The sequence below is a fragment of the Cucumis melo genome, chromosome 8 (assembly GCF_025177605.1).
Source record: "Cucumis melo cultivar AY chromosome 8, USDA_Cmelo_AY_1.0, whole genome shotgun sequence".
NCBI lineage: Eukaryota > Viridiplantae > Streptophyta > Magnoliopsida > Cucurbitales > Cucurbitaceae > Cucumis > Cucumis melo.
This window is the reverse complement of record NC_066864.1, coordinates 6,663,269-6,684,202: the sequence shown is the minus strand read 5'-3', so window position 1 is coordinate 6,684,202 and position 20,934 is coordinate 6,663,269. Positions and strand designations below refer to the sequence as shown.

The 20,934-nt window shown below is 34.5% G+C and overlaps 5 protein-coding genes across 31 annotated transcripts; 3 read left to right on the top strand and 2 right to left on the bottom strand.

Annotated features, from left to right (window-relative positions):
• The first annotated feature begins 490 nt into the window (after nt 1-490).
• LOC103485227 (protein C2-DOMAIN ABA-RELATED 11-like) lies at nt 491-2,685 on the top strand. 4 transcript variants are annotated; one of them, XM_008442753.3, is made up of 4 exons: nt 491-515; nt 1,013-1,156; nt 1,273-1,368; nt 1,909-2,685. In XM_008442753.3, the coding sequence occupies exons 2-4, from the start codon at nt 1,043-1,045 to the stop codon at nt 2,206-2,208; spliced, it is 510 nt and encodes a 169-aa protein (XP_008440975.1). In that variant the 5' UTR covers nt 491-515; nt 1,013-1,042; the 3' UTR covers nt 2,209-2,685. The 4 variants fall into 4 exon arrangements, with proteins under 4 accessions (XP_008440975.1, XP_008440974.1, XP_008440978.1 ...); XM_008442752.3 differs by lacking the exon at nt 491-515 and adding an exon at nt 581-825; XM_008442756.3 differs by lacking the exon at nt 491-515 and adding an exon at nt 581-860.
• Nucleotides 2,686-3,954: 1,269 nt separating this feature from the next.
• LOC103485223 (DNA oxidative demethylase ALKBH2) lies at nt 3,955-10,353 on the top strand. Of its 22 annotated transcripts, XM_051089004.1 has the most exons (11): nt 3,955-4,312; nt 4,412-4,528; nt 4,635-4,824; nt 4,959-5,150; nt 5,959-6,162; nt 6,498-6,888; nt 7,180-7,549; nt 7,743-7,808; nt 9,284-9,398; nt 9,644-9,732; nt 10,149-10,353. In XM_051089004.1, the coding sequence occupies exons 1-5, from the start codon at nt 4,085-4,087 to the stop codon at nt 5,988-5,990; spliced, it is 759 nt and encodes a 252-aa protein (XP_050944961.1). In that variant the 5' UTR covers nt 3,955-4,084; the 3' UTR covers nt 5,991-6,162; nt 6,498-6,888; nt 7,180-7,549; nt 7,743-7,808; nt 9,284-9,398; nt 9,644-9,732; nt 10,149-10,353. The 22 variants fall into 22 exon arrangements, with proteins under 22 accessions (XP_050944961.1, XP_050944956.1, XP_050944952.1 ...); XM_051088999.1 differs by having other exon boundaries at nt 6,498-6,657; nt 6,819-6,888; nt 7,180-9,398; XM_051088995.1 differs by having other exon boundaries at nt 6,498-6,657; nt 6,806-6,888; nt 7,180-9,398.
• On the bottom strand, nt 5,533-8,684 carry LOC103485225 (SEC14 cytosolic factor). Of its 3 annotated transcripts, XM_008442751.3 has the most exons (11): nt 8,563-8,684; nt 8,439-8,467; nt 8,185-8,268; nt 8,044-8,097; nt 7,893-7,970; nt 7,696-7,749; nt 7,468-7,527; nt 7,283-7,378; nt 6,698-6,799; nt 6,505-6,585; nt 5,533-6,118 (listed from the first exon to the last, which is right to left on the bottom strand). In XM_008442751.3, the coding sequence occupies exons 1-11, from the start codon at nt 8,615-8,617 to the stop codon at nt 5,810-5,812; spliced, it is 1,002 nt and encodes a 333-aa protein (XP_008440973.1). In that variant the 5' UTR covers nt 8,618-8,684; the 3' UTR covers nt 5,533-5,809. The 3 variants fall into 3 exon arrangements, with proteins under 3 accessions (XP_008440973.1, XP_050944946.1, XP_050944947.1); XM_051088989.1 differs by having other exon boundaries at nt 7,468-7,749; nt 8,563-8,677; XM_051088990.1 differs by lacking the exon at nt 5,533-6,118 and having other exon boundaries at nt 6,500-6,613; nt 7,468-7,749.
• A 3,576-nt stretch (nt 10,354-13,929) lies between the features above and the next one.
• Nucleotides 13,930-15,822, top strand: LOC103485222 (U-box domain-containing protein 35). The gene is made up of 4 exons (XM_008442749.3): nt 13,930-14,564; nt 15,059-15,177; nt 15,257-15,366; nt 15,450-15,822. Exons 1-4 carry the CDS (start codon nt 14,183-14,185, stop codon nt 15,691-15,693), a joined length of 855 nt encoding a protein of 284 aa, XP_008440971.2. The 5' UTR covers nt 13,930-14,182; the 3' UTR covers nt 15,694-15,822.
• A 118-nt stretch (nt 15,823-15,940) lies between these two features.
• Nucleotides 15,941-20,486, bottom strand: LOC103485221 (serine/threonine-protein kinase D6PKL2). The gene is made up of 3 exons (XM_008442748.3): nt 20,182-20,486; nt 18,661-19,739; nt 15,941-17,015 (listed from the first exon to the last, which is right to left on the bottom strand). The coding sequence occupies exons 2-3, from the start codon at nt 19,602-19,604 to the stop codon at nt 16,136-16,138; spliced, it is 1,824 nt and encodes a 607-aa protein (XP_008440970.2). The 5' UTR covers nt 19,605-19,739; nt 20,182-20,486; the 3' UTR covers nt 15,941-16,135.
• Nucleotides 20,487-20,934: the final 448 nt, after the last annotated feature.

Sequence of the window (20,934 nt, the reverse complement as noted above, 5' to 3'; positions counted from 1 at the left end):
TATTTTAAAACATGAGTTTAGACATTGTTAAACAGACAAACTTCAACATTCTTACTTCACTAGTTAAAACGGAATGTTTAGGAGCTTTTGTATTGACTTACCATTTTTACGTTCATTTTGATGATATCTTAGTCCATACTTTTCTTGACTTAGAAATAAAAAATGAGTATAACAATTTTTGTTTAGAGGACTAAAATTTGGTCATGTTTTGGTCTAAAATTACTCAAATGTTTTTAACTTAAAAATGATAATATTTTGAAATTTAAGAAGGGAAGAAATAGAAAGAGAAAAAGAGTATATTTTTTTTCCTAAGAAAGTGATAAAAGAGAAAACCTAGCCGGGTGTAAGCACACGTGTGTTTCTTTCTTCTTCTTGGTGGTGCCCTCACTCTCGGCAATTTTGATTTATTCAAAGTTCAAAGTATCCATGGTGGACAACGAGACAATGGAGCTTCCTTCATTGACTCTCTGTCGCTTTCTCTTTTTACTCTCCGTCCCACATGGCAGCACTCTTAGGTACACTCTCAAACAATCTCTCTTCTTTAATTTTGCATGATTTTTACTTTTCAAACATGCTTCTTCAAGTCATTTACTCCCGTCAAACTCAAACCAACCATCACTGTTTCTAGTCAAAATCTCCTTCTCCCAGACAATATCATTTCCCTCTTTCCCTTTGAAACGGCCTTTTTTTCATTCCGCCCACCAACTGTTTGATGAAATAACACCCTCCACCAACCCCTTTTTTTACCCCTTTATTTTGCTTTCAAACTTCACTTACCTGACTCACGGTTAACCCCTCTTCCAACTCTCCACCTTGCTTTCAGTGGTATCTTCGTTACTTCCATTTTGATTTCCCTTCTGGTGTTTTCCCCTTTTCTTGTTTCTGTTGATTTTTTGTGTGGGTCTGGTTCTTTTGTCGTTTGATAGACAAAAGTTTTTTTTTCTTCTTTTTTTTTTCACTTTAAAATCCACCATCTTGGCTTTTAATTTCTCTCCCAACCATGTAATTGCAGCTTTTCTTGTACTTGGATGCGGCCATTGCTATGGAAAGTGAATCGTTGGGATTGCTTAAAGTGCTTGTGATTCAAGGGAAGAAACTAGTGATTCGTGATTTCAAGAGCAGTGATCCTTATGTTGTTGTCAAGTTGGGCAATCAGGTCATTTCTTACCCTGTCTTCTTCTATGATGTTCATTTTTATTTTCTTCTTTGGACCCCCTCATGTTCTGATGTGGCTTGTTGAGCAAATTCATTTTATTATAATATTTTTTTCAGACAGCAAAGACTAAAGTTATCAATAGCTGCCTTAATCCTGTGTGGAATGAAGAGCTAAGCTTCTCCCTCACCCACCCTGTTCAAGATCTGACATTTGTAAGATTCTGCTCATCAGTTTTGTGACCTACTTTCTGTGTTCATTGAGTTACTCCCTGTTACGATCTTAGTTTTTCTGTTGCTCGTCCATTTATTTCTTTTCCAAAGTTGCATAACTTTGAACCGATATATGCCACTAGGCCGTGATGATTGTCTACATCAAGTTGTAATGTTTTGTGAATAAGCAACCATCAAACTGATTGTGCTCAGTGAAAAGGTGCATATTGTTTTGCTAGCTAAGCTAGGCCATCTCATGTTTGTGTTATCAGAGTACCATTTGATTACAGGAAATAGAAAAAAAAAATTCTTGATTGTTCATTCCTTTAAGTTCTATTCTATCATATTCTATATTGCTGGTTATTCTGTTCTTTTTCTGAAACTGAAGTATGTGAAATGAAATTATAACAATGCTTGATTGTTTCTCGTTTCGGAAAGGTAAAACAGACTCCTTGAACAGACTCCTTATCTTTTTGTTGGAATAAATAACACACTCTTCTAAGAATAACTCTAAACAACCTAAAATTCGTGTTCTTTCCGCAGGAAGTGTTTGACAAAGATCGGTTCAAGTCAGATGACAAGATGGGACATGCCAAGCTGAGTCTTAAGCCGATAGTTTCGGCTGCTAGGTTGAGAAGGGCTCTTGGAGTTTCGTTAGGGGCAACAATGTTAAGAAAAGTTATTCCAGACACTGATAACTGCTTAGCCAGGGACAGCAGCATTAGTTGTATGGAGGAAGGGGGTGTAACACAAAGTGTTTGGTTGAAGCTCCGTGATGTAGAATCTGGTGAAATAGAGCTAAAGATCAAGTTCATTGACCAACCCGGTCTGCCATCTCGATAAAGATTAAGGGAAGTTTTAGGCCTTGAACCTTGAATAAGCCTGTTTGCAGCCTACCGTTACAAGTGATTACTAGTAGAATGAGGCAGGTTTTAGTGTCTGAAGCTAAAGTAGAAGGTTGTGTTTGTGTTTGGTTGGTGGTTTTTTCTTGATGGGAATGAACGGTAGAGGAATTGGAATGGAAAGTTCATTCTTGTACTTGGATAATATTTTTAGTCGTGGAATGATTCTCTCTGAGAGTTCGAAGTATGAAAATTCGGTAGCACTAGAGAGAAAAATGATGTTGCTAAGAGAAATTTAGGACCAAAATAAGAGAATATGACTTGATGTTTAAACTTCAAAAAGCTTGCAGATCTTGTTTGGATGCATTTTAATTCTAAGTAGAGTTGGCGGGTGCCTTGAAAGACAACCCACTTTCACGACTTTGTTCATGAAACCATCAACAATAGTTTACATGAAATTATAGTATTGTCTTGAATATCTCTCTTTCCTAAATAATGTGACTGAGAAAGTTGAAGATTGAGAAGGGATAAATTTATCTCAAAAGAACAATAAAACAAAATTAAAGTGGACCAATTTAGTTCAGTATCTCTAAAGTATACCATCTTTTGACCTTAATTTTGGAAGTTTTTTTTTTTTTCTTTCCTATTCTTTAATAATACGAATTTGACCCCTACTATTCCATAATTTCCAATTTAGACTCTTCTCAACTATCTTTTTCAAGTATGCATATATAAGTTACTGAACAATGAACATTAAAATTAGTTTAGGATAAACTCACCTGATATTATATGTTGTACGTTGATTCATACTTTAAAAATTAGAACATTGTTGGAGTTTTCCCTTTTTGGACCTTTCATAATTTCCAATTTAGACTTCAAGCTAAAAAAATTATACTAACTCATTCTATAGGTAAGTTTTAGACTTTCATAATTTTTAATTTAGACTTTAAGTATCATTCTATAGGTAAGTTTATCATTGTTGAATTTTAACAAAATAATATAATAAAAATGTTAAAAGTGTAGCACACTAAATTGAATCTTTTTAAACAATTAAAACAAAAATGGCAAGAAAAAAAAATCTAACCATAGTAATTTTTTATGTTTCTATCAAAATTACATAAAAATAAAATAGAATCTAATAAAAAAGTCTATGAAATAACCAACAAAATCTCACAAAAATTTTATTGGATAAATTATAAATTATTCAAACATTTAAAAGTCATAAAATATTTAGTTATTAATTAATTTTTTTAAAAGAAAAAATCTATAAGTAAATAAAATTTTCAAAAATAAAAAAGTTTAATAAACTATTTAGACATACAAGATTAATTACACTTATTCTTTTTTATAAAGTTTAAATATTTTGTTAAATGTTGTATTTTCGACCATTTCTCCGTCTATCTTACCTACAAAATTATGAGAAATTATAATAGGTAGCAATTTTTAGAATAATTATTAAGTATGTAGCAATACTTTTAAAAAATTGTAAATATAGTAAAGTCTATAGACTCTTTTGATTTATCAATGATAGACCAACATTTGCTACATGGTCTATCAGCGATATACTCCTATCATTGATAGATTTTGACAGATTTTGCTATATTTGTAATTTTTTTATAATGTTACTAAATATTTAATTATCTTTTTTCTATGTGTATACATATTTTGACATGTAATTGAAAATAATTTATCAACCTATAATCAATGGATATGACATTTTATGGACATTAAACCTCTGTTCGTGGCCTTCCGGGCGCAGTTACCGGTGGCATCGATCAAATTAAATTTGGCGCAAAAGAAACGAAACGAAACGAGAGCACGAACTATATAAATATGGTACAGTTAAGAAGACAAGAGCCGCAAATTGTGAAGAAATAATGAGTCTCAGGTTCAAAGAAGTGACCGACTCAGAAACGGAGACGAAGATCCCTCGTCCTTTTGATCTAGGAAAGCGGCAGACGTTGGATCTCGGCAATGGAAGCGAAATCCTCTACATTAGCAAGTTCGTCTCCTCCGATCAGGCTTGGACCTGGTTCGATTATCTCAATCAACGTATTCCATGGACCAGGCCCACCATTCGCGTCTTCGGTCGCTCCGTTCTTCAGGTCTTCCCCTTTCTCCATTTCTTATGTTAGGGTTTTGAGTTATTGCTGAACAGCTATAGCATTGTTCGGCGGTTTTTAAGTTTTAATTTGCTAATGCAGCCTAGAGATACTTGCTACGTTGCACATCCTGGATTGACTACATTAACTTATAGTGGGTATAAACCTCATGCCTATACTTGGGATGATTTTACTCCTCTTAAGGACATTTTGGATGCTGTAAGATTTTTTGTTTCGATCCTTCCGTATTGGGTTTTCTTTAGCTACATGTTCTTGTTGACGTTTCGAGTGGCTCCTGATTGGCTTCACTTTTTTCTCTGTCAAGGTCCACGAAGCTCTTCCGGGAAGCAGATTTAATAGCTTACTCTTGAACAGGTATAAAGGTGGTAATGATTGTGTGGGTTGGCATTCTGATGATGAGAAAGTGTATGCACTGAACCAGGAGATTGCTTCTGTATCATTTGGATGTGAACGGGATTTCTTGTTGAAGAAGAAGCCCAACAAAACTTCTCAACGTATCCAGTCTACTTTATCTGTTTCTTTTTTGTTTCTCTGTTCTGATTTGGAAAGCCCTTTTCTCAAATCTTCAGTCTTTTGCTCAATTGCTTTCTAGTTCCATTATCTGATGGTTTATTTGACGTGGCCACAGGAAGAAATGATGAGGTGCCTCCAGCCAAGAAATCAAAGAAATGCAGTGGGGCTGATACACACTCATTTGTACTAAAGCATGGTTCACTTTTGGTTATGAAAGGCTACACTCAACGAGATTGGATGCATTCAGTGCCTAAGCGCCTTAAGGCAGAGGCAACCCGCATCAATCTTACTTTCAGACACATTATAGGTGATTGATTTTGAAGTTAATACCAGATTGTTGTAGGAATGTCCTTCGTAAGGTTCAAGTGGCTCTATCTTTGGAGTGGACGTTTCATTAGTTTTGGTATGTATTTTTCTTGTCTATTGTGTACATTTCTTTCATAGAGCAATGTAAGGTGGAGTAGATCCGGTTTCTCAATTGGCTCATCTATTATATTCGCTTCCTTGTCTCTTATTGCATTTCAAATTCTTTATGATTGCTCATTTTCATCTACAGCTCGCAGCTACCCGGAATCAAATTTATCTTCCAATATGTCACTTCGATCACTATAAATGTACTCGCAGTAGCTTAGATATACTTGAAACATTGGATTTAAGTAATTATATGTTTATACAATAAAATCAAGTGATAAATTGGAAAATTAGCCCGAAAAACCTATATAGAAGCGCACTTTATATTACAACGAGGCACGTTTCAAGATACATCATTTGAAATCACTCTCTATTACTTTAGTGGTGGATTTCAACAAGACTATGGATGTCACCATCATGAAACTGGGACTGTCCATAGGGCTATAGTGTTAGAATCAGTAAAACCAAATTTTTCCTTTCCATCATCTCCTCAATGAAGGAATATGCACCATTAATGAAAGAAATTCATCTCAAAAGTTGATGTTGCTTCAATCATTACATTATTTCGAGTTCAATCAGTGTATCAGAAAGCCTATTCCCATACTTACGTAACTCAGTTTCAATAGTTTTAGCCGTTCCTTTGCTTTTGGATGCTGGCACCTGAAGATTCACCTGAAAAGATCCTTTTCTAATTGGTTCAACAGGTTCATTGATCAAGGATTGTTGCTTGATGTAGTTGTATAACTGTTGATGAAAAAGGTGGTCCAATGAATAGCAATTATTGCCTCCTTGCCGAGCCGATGATCGGGAGGACAACGAGCTCTCTCGTTTACAGAAATGTGGAAGAGATGTATAATCCATTATCTACAAGAAAGAGAGAATAATTAATTCATCATTACATGCATATGGTAGGGAATCCGGTTATTTGATTATTATATTTTCCCCACTAGTACTTAACATTACTCTTGCCACTCTTCATTGTCTAACAATAGCATATGTGCCCTGCTTTATACACTTGGTATGGCATACTACTCAACTATATTCCCATCGAAACATTTAATGGAAAGTTTTGGAAATCTTGATTCTAGCTTCCATTGTCAACCAAGATGTCAAAACTTTTTATATAAAAAAACATGTAGTGGTCCATTTCATTAACAAAATATTCAAGCAGGCCCTTCTTTTTCTTTTCTTTTTTAATGTTTGATAAGAATCAGCAATTTTGATATCCTTTCAAATACTGCAGGCCTTACCTTCAGCAGCTCTTCTTTCCCACAGCCTGGTAGCACTTGAACCTTTTTCCTTGTCCTTTCATGTAAGAGAGGCTTGATAACCTGCGATATCAAAGAGATAACATGATGACTATGTACATCAGTCAGATTTGTAAGGCTATTGCAACATACAAGGTACAGAATCAACTAAGATCGATCTTTTTAATGGCCTTACCTTCCAACAGGATGAAAAGACGTAAGGTGCATTTACAATGTAGTAAGCAGTTGTTCTCTCTGGGTAGTTCAAATCATCAATGGTTGATAAAATTGTCAGTAACTGCAGAAACATGTGACAGGAGCGATTGAATGACCATCTTAGAGATTCGGGAAATCCTTGATTTGCTAGTTATAAATTGCGTATTTAAGGTATCAAAATACATCATAAGTTTTCTTTTCATTTCGCTATAGTTTATCATGGAGAATATGTTCCTCACCATTAAGGTCTTGTTTTAAAATAATGGTCAGAAAGAAATTCCTCCAGACAATAGATTTTATAAACAAAATGAACTGCTTTGAATCTTTTCTTCTCTCTTTTTTTCTTTTTTTCCCCTCCTCCAAAAATCGCACGAGCTAGTGTGAAATTAAATTGTTAGACGTGGATTCAAACCGACAAGAATCCTCATCATAAGAAAATAACTTTGCGATCTAATCGTGCAGATTTGTCTTTAGTTTGGACCAATCAGAACCACTAGAAATGGAATCAGAATTACGGGGAGAAATTTAACTTGTGCCGACAACAATTGGAGAAGGAAAAGAATACCTTTGTGTGGCCAAGTGCTGAAAGTTTCAGTCCAGTCATATCTAAAATCTTCACGCAGGTGGTGATGGGCCGTCCATACTTTTTTGATGCTGAAGGCTACAACAAAAAAAGCGTAGGTGTTATTGTAATGATAATGAAGGGTGAAGAGAGAAGCTTCTGTTGAATCCCAGAATTCAGTAACTCACCAGAATAACACGATCCCGATACTCATTGATTTGTATGTGCGACTGCACATAATCATTCACCTGTGAAGAGATTAAAACACCGGTTAGTAAACTCAACAAGCTTCTCAATTTCTCACAGGTTTTTGAAATACAGATTTTCAATAGTCTAGGCTGCTGTTTGTGGCATCGAAATTCACAGGATGGCCCAAAATTATTCCTATAGAAAATGAATTGAACCCGAATACTTACAGTTGCTTTGTCTAATGCGCTGAGTCCAACGCCAATGGCAAATACAGGAAGGCCCTGAGGTGAAACATAACAAATTACAGATCAGAAGCCGGCACTCAATCTCATTAGAACAGGTATCTTAGAATTATACGGAAATGTTTTATTCAACGTGAGATTTCTGGTTTAAACGAATTAGATATTGATTAGCAAATTCATACCTCTTTCGAGTAACCTGAAAGTCCCACAAGCTGTGAATCTCTCACTGCTCTGTAGACATCAGCAGGAAGTATAGGCTTCTGCAGACAACGGAAACTTTGTCAACACAAGAATTTTGGGGCATCGCAGTGAATGAGCTGTTGAAGCACTTACTCTTAATACATTGTCAATCTCGTTTTCTACCCTCCATTTTAAACAGTCCACCAGCTGAAACATAGAAACAAGGGGCTATTTTAGTAATGCATAACACAGTTTGATGTCCATAGAAAGTTGAATCAAAAACATATTTCTAACCATTTTATGGGCCTTGGCAACATCGTATTCTCGTGCCTTTAAGAATCGTTCTAGCGTTTCAGTTATGAATCCTTGATGTACATTCTGCAAATAGATCATTCGAAGTTACTTAAGAGAAGTTTCATAAGAGGTCATTTGGGATTCGATCTCATATTGTTAGCAGAACCAACAGCATTTTAAGCTCTTAGAACTTGCAGTTAGAAGACAGGTCGTAACACAGAAGGAGATGAAGAAAAAGAAGAAAGCTGGTGAACCTGAAAGGATTTCTTCATTGGCTGATCAACTGCAGTTTTCGAAACAAAAGGACAGAACAAATAGTTATTAGCAATTGAAGTTTTCAGAACTAAAATTGAAGGAAAACGGAGTTGGTCTACTGACCTCGATCCATCAGAGCTCTGAGCTTCTTGATAGCTTCCTGAGGATTGATACCCATTTGATTGATCTCGAGATGAAAAGAACACCAAAGAAAAATGCAAGCTCCCAAGTTTCTATTTCTCTCACTCTCTCTGTAGGACAAAGTGAGTACGAGAATCACGAAGCTAGATGAATAATGAATACAAGAGCCTCTCTTAGAAGAAGAGTCCGGACAAGAAAGTGAACCCAAGATCTCACAAGTCACAATCTTTAGAGGCGAAGGTGCTGTTTAAATACCAAAGGTCTCACACGGACTCACCCTTCTTTATTTCTCTGTCCTTCTCGATGGCCTGTGAGACTGACACAAAAGTCATTATCTTTTTCCTCGATTGGGAAAAGTAAGAAAGTGTGTGTCGGAATCTAAATACGACCCTTAAAAAATGCAGCGAAGAAGAGGAAAAAGGAGCTAACATTCTGAATGGGTTCTTCGTGTCGAAGTTGCTGGCTCTGGTTTGTTTCCAAATTTTTGCTTCCGTAATCTTTTTCAGTATTCTCCACTAATAAATATACACCACAAACATTAAATCTTGGTCGTCCATCTGGTCGTTGCCATCTACCCTTCACCATTTGATTTCGGGTTCTTTTTTCTTTTCTTCCCTTTCTTTCTTTTTTATTCCCAAACCCTGTGGCCAGTTAATTGTGGAAAGCAAAACCGTGGGAATCTTCTTAAAAAGTGAAAGTGCAGGAAAATGCCCATTCTCTTTGGCCTTGCTTGTTGGATCTTAAAGTGAGGAAATTTGATGGCTTTTGGTGACACTTATGGAGAAAACTTGGTGGAGATGTTTGGGGGACTGCCAAAGGTTTGTGATTCTTTGATTCTTGAGTTAATTAGGGACTTTGAATCATGTACAATTTGTGTTGTTTGAGCTGTATTAAAGTACTAGGTTAGAGAAACTTGAGACTATGTTACCTATGTTTGTCTTAGAATTATGATATGACATTGTTGTGTTTACTTAATCTATGATTATATAACTAACTAAACTAAACTATGGGTTTTATAGACCAAACTTAATTAGTTAAAACATCCTTTTTACATGTATGGTAGGGTGGACTTTCGATCCTGTCTCGTATTCTTTGGAGGTAGCATTTATGGAATTGGAATTGGTGGGAGAAATGGTAAAAAATAACCTTAAGGTCCGTTTGTTTGTTTAAATGTTTGGAATTATAGATGCTTGGCGTTCTTGGATAATTATGTTTGTTCTTGTAGCAATGTTTTTCTAAGATATCAAGAAATACATGGATAATTGTGTTTGGTTTAATTGGACTTCTATTAAAAAATATATTAAATTTACGTAATGTTTCAAAAATTTATTGTTAAATCAATACTGTTATATTATTTTATTTGCCTGGATTCTCAAAAAACTATAATACATCTTAAATGTATTCGGCTGTCCACTCATAGAAATTTTGTAAATGTTAAAAACGATTTGAGGGTTTTCTTTAAAAGTTGCGAGTTATGAATAATATAAATATTTTTTTCGACAACTTTTCAATTGATGAGTTAATGGACTCTCACATGTTTAAGTTAAAACTTCTTTATTTTCTTTTAGGTTCAACAATGGAAAATGGAGATAAAATCAACCACATTTGATCATTGAGATGGTTGACCATACTTTACCAGTTTGATGAGACTTAAATGGTACACCTTTTTTTTTTCTTCTTCTTTTTAATTAAAAGAAAGATGCATTTGTGGTGTTCTTTGAATATAGTTTCTATTGGATAAACTTTTTTATTTTAGCTACTCATGCTTTGACATTTTAAAATTCTACCATTATTGCTCTGCAGATGTTGATTTTGGTTGATATAAGGGTTCTTTTTTCCTAACATACTAACGGGGTTTCATCCATACAACTTGAACTAAGCTCTCTTTTGACTTATCCTTACCATGAGAAAAATATTATCTTATGATTTTAAATCAAAATGAGTTTTGTTTATATTTAAAAAATAATAACTGTGGTGAAGAAAATTTTAGATTCATCTTAAAGTTTTTATGTTATGAAAGGGAATACATAACTTTTTCTTAGAACGATGTTCTAATCTAAAAGTTCTGTCGGTTGATTATTCTTTAGTTCAATAACATGTGTTATTGAGAAGATTTAAATTAACTTTGACTTTTCTTTATATATATATATATAAGAGATTAAATTTAAATACATTTAGCTTCATTATTATCCTCGTCATCATTATTTTTTGAATTGGAATCAACAATGAGAATAATACGTGGACCCATTTCAAATTTGAGAATCTCATTCTCGTTTCTTATTTTAAGAAAATAAATGTGATCATTCACATTCTTACTATAACGTGAGATTCACACCATCCGTTTTTTTACCATTTTCTCATATTATGTGATATTCGTTTTTTTATATATTTGATATGATTTGCCATATTCTCTTTTTATTACTCACGTCTACTTTTTCTATTGTTTTTCTATCTTTATACTTATTTGATATTTGTTTCTTGTTTGAACCGATCATTTTTACTTTCATTTCTATGCCATCTTGGGTTTATTTGCACTAGAAATAACAATCAGATATCACAATTTTGCATTGTGGAAGCACTTTTTGTATCTAAGTTGCTGATATTTTAATACCATGTATTGTTTCTAAGGGTTTAAAGCTTGTGCTTGTTAAAAATATAAAGAATTTATTAGTTGATGTAATTTCATTTTGATAGGTTATTATTTATTTATATTAAATAAAATATAAATATAAAGTCATTTAATTTTTTACCGTAATTCTTTTAGAATGAAGAAATTATTACGGTGAATGACAAATCTATAAAAAAACATTTACAAAATATAGTAAAGTTTTAGATTTTATGAATGATAGTTTTAGATTTTATGAATGATAGACACTGATAAACATTTATAAACGTTAGAATATAAAATTTTACTATATTTAAAAAAAATTTGATTCATTTTGCTATATTTTAAAATGTTCAAAAGAAGTTATGATAATGATCCAAAATTATTGTTAATAAATAGCATAGATGTTAAATTGAAAAATACTTCCTTAAAGTGATGGTCTATTCAACCAAATGACACAAAAGGCATAGGGAGAGTCTCCTAAAGGGAGGGAAATAAGAAGCCAAAGGAGAGAAAATATAACCTTTTCTCTTTTTGGTTCAATCCGGTATTCGAAATTCAAATCTCAAAATTTAGAGCTGGATTTTACTTTTTATTATTTAATTTTAAAAATAGATCATTTTAAAGAAAAAAAAATGAAAGGTTTAAAACCACTAAAAGCCACTTTTGATCCAAAATTTACTCAAACAACAATATTCAATATAATTTTTTTAAAAAAGAAAAAGTTTACTATAAGATATATAAAGAACAAATCTTGTAAAAATAAAATAAAACAAAGAACAAATAAATTCCCATACTTTCCATTTTCATATGGCAGACATAGAAAAGTTTTTAAAATTATAATTTTTAAAATTCAACGATGATTCCAAATTTATATTTTAAATGGAAGTACATAATATATACACACATATATATGATATAAAAAAGTAAAGCAAACCGAAAGTGACCCTTTTTTTTTTATAAAAGAAATACCGAAAGGTTCCTATTTAGGCTATGACCAAGTGGTTTAGGTATGCAAACACTTTGTGGTTTGTTCTTTCAATATTTTTTTAGGATTAATAAAAATCTTTACTATACAAACACTTTTGATACATATCAAAAAATTAATATCCATTCAAGTCTAAACATTTCAGGAGTTGATAATATATTGCTTATAAAGTGTATTTAATGATCAGTATAGATTAGAATACGATGCACGTCTTCATTAGAATTTAATTAGTAATGTTTTTATTATCCGTTACTTTTTAAAAAGAGAAAATTAAAAATTTTGTTTAGGCAATGAAATTTTGTATGCTTTTTAATTATATATTTATATTTGGTTATGTTTTGATTGTTTATTTATGTTTATTATTATTTGTATTCGATCAAAGGTTTAAACATCATTGGGCCACTCCCTCCCTTAACCGTTACTTTCAAGTTGGGCTTCAGCCCATATAATGGCCCAGAATTTATTCTCTTAGACGTGAGAACAAATATATATAATTTCTATTTAATTAAATCATGCATAAATTGATACGATGGGGAAATATATATATATATATAATAATATGTTAAAAACTAAATATCATTAAATTGACTTCGTAGAATCAAATTATTAATAATGAATATTATGATATATATTCGAATATTCCAATGGTATTTTGGTTATATGTCAACTTTGACAGACACCTACACCTATGGGCTATATATATATATGTATATATTTATTTATATATTTCTTGATTTCTTGGGTTATAAATTTAAGTAGGGCAACAAATAATTAATTTATTATTATATTCCATCCATGCAAACTAACTAAAAGGGTTGACTTTAAGGAAAAAAAGAAAAATATGAAGTTTACTTCTTGAAATTTATGTTTTGTTAGCAGTTTACTTCATATGTATTCAAGTAGTAGTTATGTAGTTCTTGAACCATACTTTCAATGAAATTAGATATTCACATTATAAAAATTAATTGTTAATGTATCTTTTATGAAATGGACTAAATTTTTATGCAATTAGAAATGTATTGACTAAATTATTACGTATTAAAGTTCAAAAACTAACTTGCTACGAATATTAAACCATAAGAGCATAATTCTTACCAAGTACTAAATTCAATAACTAAATCATTATTCCAAGAAAAGTAAAGGAACTAAGAAGTGTTTTTTAACTTACAATTTAATTATCATCTATGTTGGGAGTTACCTCGGGTAAGGCTCAATTTTCAAGAAAAATTGAGAGGTAAGATGGAGAACGTACATCCAAAAAGAGAAATGTTAGAACCTTGAGTTTTGAGCTAACTAGTAGAGCTAATAAATGTATACCAATTGAGATATAAATGACTAATGCTCGTAGCCATCACAAACTAGCTTGACATTAATAAGGTTACATGTAACCATGCATAGATGAATGTTAGAGAAGACGACATCAAATGGGTATAGTAAGTAATTTTCAAAAGAAAAAAAATATATTCTTGACATTACTTATACATTGTTATACACATAATCTGCTAATTGAAATATCGAAGAAATGTAGTAAACTCAGTACCACATATATGCGGCGATGATTTTTTACACAGATTAGCTCGAAAAACGAGACCATACTAAAAGAAGTGGAATGAAGGTCAAACCTACAAGGGCTCGGTAATAACTAAGAACATGGCGAGATCATGCATCAACAATTCTGGTTGATCATTTAAATAAATAAATAAAACAAATTGTTTTCTTTTTAAAATAAGTAGGAATAATTATAAATATTATTAAACAAATTCAGATCATTTTACCATTGAAATCATCATTAGATAAAACCATTTCACAAGGGACAACTAAAAAGGTAGATTGGACCGTACAAAACAATAAGTCAAACCAAAGACATTAACCAAATCCGTTGTTGAAGAGCCAACCACTATCGTTTGTTATCATCACCCTCCGTCCAAAAACATCACTCCAAGAAGTTGGAAAACTCTAACAAACACTGCTCAATCGAATCAATTCCCTATTCCCGATCTTCATCCACCATGTCGGCGTTGCCATCATCGGCTGAGGCCAGGCACTTTAGCTCCGATGAAGGGCTCCAAACCGAGTTCAGCAATTACAGATACAGCAGCAGCATAAGCGAGATTGAGGAAGAGAATTCAGCTGAGACGTTAGACATTAAAGGAACAAACGTCTCACTACTGGCGACCACGGCGTTGGAGAGCATTAGAGAAGATTACAGTGGCGGTTGTTCGTTCTCGTCGGATGCTCTGAAATGGGAGGATTGTGTTTATGTTGGAATTGGGAAAAACGATTCCAGTGTTGATGCTCTTCAATGGACACTCAAGAACGCCATTACAACTTCCACCACTGTTGTCTATCTCTTACATGTCTTCCCTGAGATACGTTACATTCCCAGCCCATGTAATTTCTCAACTCTCTGTTTCTCTTTTGTGCTTTTTTCTTGACAGAAAAGCTTTGGTCAAAACTATAAAACCCCCATTTTTTTTTCTTTTTTCTGTCTCTAGTCAAAGCCTTATTTTTGAGCTTTTAGCTTTAAGTTAGAAAGTTGCCATTTGGCAAGACGGCAATGGTTCTGAGATGATTTACTGCTTTATGAGAATCTATGCTCTGTTGTATTTGACACTTTTGTTTCAGATTCTTCTTCTTCTTCTTCTTCTTTACTGGTCTGCGCGCATGCTTATGATCTACAGTTTTATAAGTTTGAGAGAGAAAGTTTGAACACTGTTTCTTTTTGACAAGTGGAACTTTTTTTCTGGGATATGTTGGACTTTCAACAGAGGATGAGGGTTTGATGTTTTATCTTGATTGAAGTGAAATCTATTCAGAACTGTTGGAGATAATTATACGAATCCTTTATGGAGTGATTTGTGTTTGTTTTTTTTCTGTGATGGCAGTGGGAAAGATTCCAATTAATCAGGTGAGTAAAGAACAAGTGGCTATTCATGTAGCCCAAGAAGAAAGCAAAAGAAAGGATTTTCTTCAGAACTTCCTTGACTCTTGTTCTGCTGCTAAGGTACCAACAAAGAATAAGCGTGATTTCTAACCTAATAAATAAGTGATCTGTTTTCTTTCTCACTTAATTGATGGAACAGGTTAAGGCAGATACTGTACTGATTGAGAGTGACATGGTAGCCAAGGCCATTTTGGATGTTATACCAATTCTCAACATAAGGAAGCTAGTCCTTGGAGTTAACAAATCCAGGTACTTTTCTCTAGATGTTAAGGCAAACTCATCATCTCAAACACACTCAAGTTTCTGTATCATTGTTTCTTGGATATGGTCAGGAAGTTGAGATCTCGAGGGGGAAGCGGAATAGCTAATGAGATACTTCAGAAAGCTCCGGAATATTGTGAGGTGAAGGTAGTTTGTGAAGGGAAAGAAATGAACCAGCTGGGTCGATTGCCCTCTCCTCTCTCTTCTCCTCGCTACCAAGATGATAGTTTTCATCCTAATTCCAGCATTACAGAAGTGGAACAACAACGAAACAATTCAATTTCTTGCATGTGTTTTAAGACTAGGTTTGTCTGAGCAACGAGTAAATTGAGTACATTAAGAGCTCTCTTGTCCCTAATATTGTGTAGCTTTTTTGATACCGACGTTCTTCATTGTATTCTTACCTATAAAGGATCAAAGTTCGTATACTTGATTTCTATTTAACTGTACTTCAATTAGATTAAATGAATGGAAAAGATTGATATTCCCATGGAGATTGGGAAAGGTCGTCTGGATTCTGATGCTGAAATAGCTAAAGATGTACATTCTAAATAGTCGAGCCTTTAGGAGAAAGCAAAAGAATTCATCCAATACTTGTGCAACATCAATTTGAAACTGTCAACAGACAACAACAAACTTACAGTGTTTTCAACATCTATCAATATGCTTCTTCCTCACTAGTCCCCCTGCCATAAACAGAAATGTTTTAGGCAGGCTTTCATTGATAAACACCTCTATAAAGTGTATGGATTTCTCTCTAAAAGAAATCAAACTCGAGATAATTATCGGAAGCTTTTTTATCTGCAGCAGCTGCTGCAATTGCAACGGCCTTTTCACTGGTTGATGCTACTGCATGTGGTATTCTCTCAATCTCGACCGGCCTAGGGATTTCAGGAGGAGTAGCACAACGTATTAATGCCCAATTTACACCTTCGAAGAAAGGATGCTGCTTGATCTCAGTTGCTCCACGTTTATAAGCCAATCTTTGTTGTGGTTCCTTCACTAGCAATCCCCTTATCAGATCTTTTGCAGCAAAACTCACAACTGGTGCATCTGGAAACCGAAGAGGCTGACCAACAATGTTGAATAATGTAGCTCGATTTCCAGACCCCTTAAAAGGAGTTTTACCAAATAGTAGCTCATATAGAAAAATTCCAAAAGTCCACCAATCTACAGCACTTCCATGGCCTTCACCCTTGATTATCTCAGGTGCCAAGTACTCATGAGTTCCTACAAAAGACATGGATCGGGCATCGGTTGGTTCTGCAATGAGCTCTGGCAATGGGCTGACCTGATTTCCCAAATCAATTTTGGGTTTTCGTTCCTTCTTTGACTTACTAGAAAAGAGACGAGGTGAGAAGCAGGTTGTAGGAACTACACAAGATGGTTGGATGCAGGACGGCTCAATGCAAGCAGGCTGCACACAGTAACCTGTATTCTTTCTCAAAGCTTCCGACTCTGCAGAGAGATTTTTGACCAGAGTCGGGTTAACAGCACAACGGAGAGATAGGTCAAAATCTGAAAGCATTATGTGTCCGTCTTCTCTCACAAGGACATTTTCTGGCTTAAGATCACGGTACACAATCCCAAGCATGTGCAGGTATTCCAGTGCAAGAAGAACCTCCGCTACATAGAATCTGCATTATCAAAGAAGGAAAATTCAGCACCACTATCAACTTATATGCAAATATTACTATATAAGAAGACAACGCATGTTAATTCAACTTGATGAGTACAATTAGGGGGATATAGTCTTTGAGCCATTCTGCTTTTGTCTGGAAGTTCACATCTGACAAAAAAGTCGGAACATTCTCATGTTACTGCTGTTCAATTCTTAAACAACACTTCTATCAGGAAACGATAAAAAGACAACCTTTCCTGATTCACCAAGTACCAAAAGTCTGGTCGATAGATGCAAATGAACCGAACAAAAATTAAGAGCAATAGCCTTAACAGGTAAACCTGATTATTGGAATGCAAAATAAATGCCACTTTCTATTATTTTTAAGGAATGGAAAGAGATTAGGTGCAGCATATGTTGAAGAACATATTTTTCTGATAGACACTTCCTCTTAACTAATTTCATGAGATAATTTAACTTGGCATCTAGCCATTAGAAAATTTTAAAGATTATAACATTCTAAGTAGGTGTCTATCAGTTACTCATACCCTAAAGAAACTTAAATTTAAGCCAGGACCAGGTAGAAACACTACCATCATAGATAAGATGAGCCAACTTGAGTAGTATCTATGGCTGTAATCCTGCTTAGACTTCTGAAAATTGAAGTACAAAAAACAAGGGAAGAAAGAAGATAAGATTAGCCGAGATCTCTTAACCAAAGAAGAAACCTAGGAAACATAACATAAACCTCATGAAACCATCTACATAAAGGTCCTGATATGTTCACGTAATTCCAGGCTACTGGTTTTGAGAGGATGCTAATTCTCACAGCCTTTTTTCTTCATTGTATTATTCTTCATATTGGGATATATTACTTATCCAAAAGAACTTCCACAAATGTGCAGCAAGTAAAGTTTATAAAAGAACAATCAAACACAATACCCATATTTACCTAAATATGCCATTCCTATAGTCATTACCCAAAAAATGAATCTGATGGTGGCAATACTGTTTGTTTATCACACAGAGAACCACTCTAAACCTGCGATTCAAAATACTATCTTGTTCTTATGACAGCATGACAAAAAGCAAGTGGTTTGCCATTTGTGTTCTTGATGAATGTGCTAACTATTTTAATTGAAATTTTGAGTAGAAACCATTGAGAATCCTCCTAATACACCCGGCTAAATCTTTTCTTCTAGACCAGAATAACTAATAATAAAATTTTATTCGATTAAGAAGGTATATAAATTCTAAGAACTCTCAGCAAGATATCAGTAACTTGCACCACTGCATATGCACCCCATTGTTCATCAGATCGCCTAATGGCTGTTGAGGTAGTCATCCAGTGAGGCGAAGTTAAGATATGTTTGATCAAAAACTCAACAGCTGCAAATGGAACGGGCAAAAAACAATTTCTCATAGCTTTTATTAGGGAAGAAGAGGTGGCAAACAATTTAAGCGTTTGTGATACTGTTAGAAAAATAAAGAACATTTTCGTTTTTGCAAACAAAAAGGCAAGAGATACGTAGAACAGAAAATCAGACTGCAAGATATATTAAGTCAGATCCAGGACGGTGAACACAAACATTTCATTGGCATGCATGGGCTGCAAGAATGGTAAGTATGTATGAAATAATATATAATTGCTCTTAACGTACTTTACTGCCTGCTCGGGAAAATGCTTCCCTGGTTGCCTCTGCCTTAGGGTATGCAAGTCTCCTCCAGGGCAGAACTCCATCACCAAGCACGAGAATTTTTCTGTCTCAAAGTGGGTGTATAACGTTGGAAGGAAGGGGTGATCGAGAGATTGAAGTATTTCTCTTTCTGTCTGTGCACGAAGTAACTTCTTACGACTCGCTAAAGTATTTTTATCCATAACCTTCATTGCGAAATGGCATTTGGTTCCCCTTAACTCAGAGAGATAGACACTCCCAATATCCCCACAACCCAACTTCTTCAGAAGTCTAAAATGTCCTAATCCCATAGCCCCATCTTTTGCACGGACAACTTGAATGGCTTCCCATCTCAAATCATTTGCTTTGTGAGGTTTACTGATACTACTACTAAAACTACTGCAAGAGCTCTCGTCGCTTATATCACTGCTTGTGCTTCCTCTACATATACTGCTCTTTCCACTCTCAACAAAGTTACCATGGTCGCTAACCTTCGTACTTCCACTCGTCTTGGCAAGACAACTAGTCCCATCACTTACTTTACCGGAAAAAGAACTGCTCTTTACACTTCCATATTCTGATGTTTTCTTCTCTTGGTCAAGCGAGCTTCCAGGTGAGCATTTAGCTTCATTGATAGGGGAATCTACTTCAGTTGGTGTTTGTTTCAGACCAGGAGACGGTACGCTGAAATTAAATTTTTCAGTCAACAACTTAGCAGATCCATTTTGATTCGATACTGGTGACTTTTTGTCGGAAGATAATTCCACATCCTTCTTTGAAATACTCTTCACTGATTTAGACCGGTCAGAAATGCTTAACTTGGAAATCTGCGGAGGCAAGGACCCGGTATCCTTTCCATTAGCCATTTCACCATTAGCCGGTTGTTGTGGCTGATTTGACGAAGCTTTGGAACCAGCAATTGACGCCATAAGGCTACTAAAGAATCTTAAAATGAATCAGACTGAAAGGGTCCATAGCTCAGCAACTGTTCTCCGGACCATTCTGGCTTCCATTAGCAGCCCATCCTAGTTTCTCGTTCGTGTCCACCGAAAGCAACAAATGATCTATGAAAAAAATATGAAAAAGAATTAAATGACCCACACAAACGGAAAAGATGCAGATACGTTACGGAGGTAAAAATCAACGAAAGCAATGAAATTTTAAGGCAAAAATTAACAGATAAAATGAGCATCAAAGCGAAGTATCAGTCGAGCAACATAGCCACTGCAAATGCAGTTTCTGGGTACAATTTCAACTAGTCTAAACTGAATTAAAATTACTAAACGAACTCCATAAACATGATCCACAACTAATGTGAACTTGTAAGAGCCAAAAGGCCAGATCTTTCTCACTTAACAAAAGTTTTCGTTGAAACCCCATCACAGATCCAAAGCCAGGTCGCGACCCAGATGCGAGAAACACAACAAGAAGATAAGACGATGCAGACCCTTGAAGAACAAAGGCAAGAAAACCAAAAAGCAGAGCGAGAGAAGCCGAAAAGTATACCCAAAAAAGAAGAAGAAGAAGAAAACTTCAAGAACTGGAGCTGAGCAGCTTTGCTTTTCTTGTCACAATAAAAGGAGTGCTGTAGAAAGACTTCTCCGAATAGCTCAACCCCTGAGAGAAATGGGAGAGAGAGAGAAGAGGCAAGGGAGAAGAAGAAAGTAATAAAAGTGGATTTAGCTTCTGGTTTCTGGTGGATTAGAAGAGAAGAGAAAGAAGAGAGGTAGAGAGAGGGTGAGCGGTCAAAGGCATAAAGTTCAGCTCTTTCTACTCTAAATTTTTATTGGTTATTTGAACTACAACCAAAATAATTTGAAGACACCAAAACACTTCTTCTGAGGTCCCGCACTGTCTATCACGCCTTTACACAAAAATCCCTTCATTTTCATTACTCGAGTATTTTCTCTTTCATTTCCTACTCCCACATCAAATTTGGGTTTTCATTTGTACCGGTGAACCAATTTTCTCAAGGTTAATGTCATGTACTCTACCTAACGCTAAAGAAAGATCTTCTCTTTCATCCTTACAATACATTAATAGCATGTTAATTATTTATACTATCTTTCATACATGTAAGTAATGATAGTTTAGAATAAAGAGTACGAATAAAAGAGTCAAGACATCGTAGGTAGAAAATATGAGTAAAGTGCGAGAAGGTGAAAAAAGAAAAACTATAGTGTATAAAAGAACTATTGCACTAGATTAGCCGAACATGAACATAAAGAAGGAATAAGGATCACAAGCAAAAGAGATATA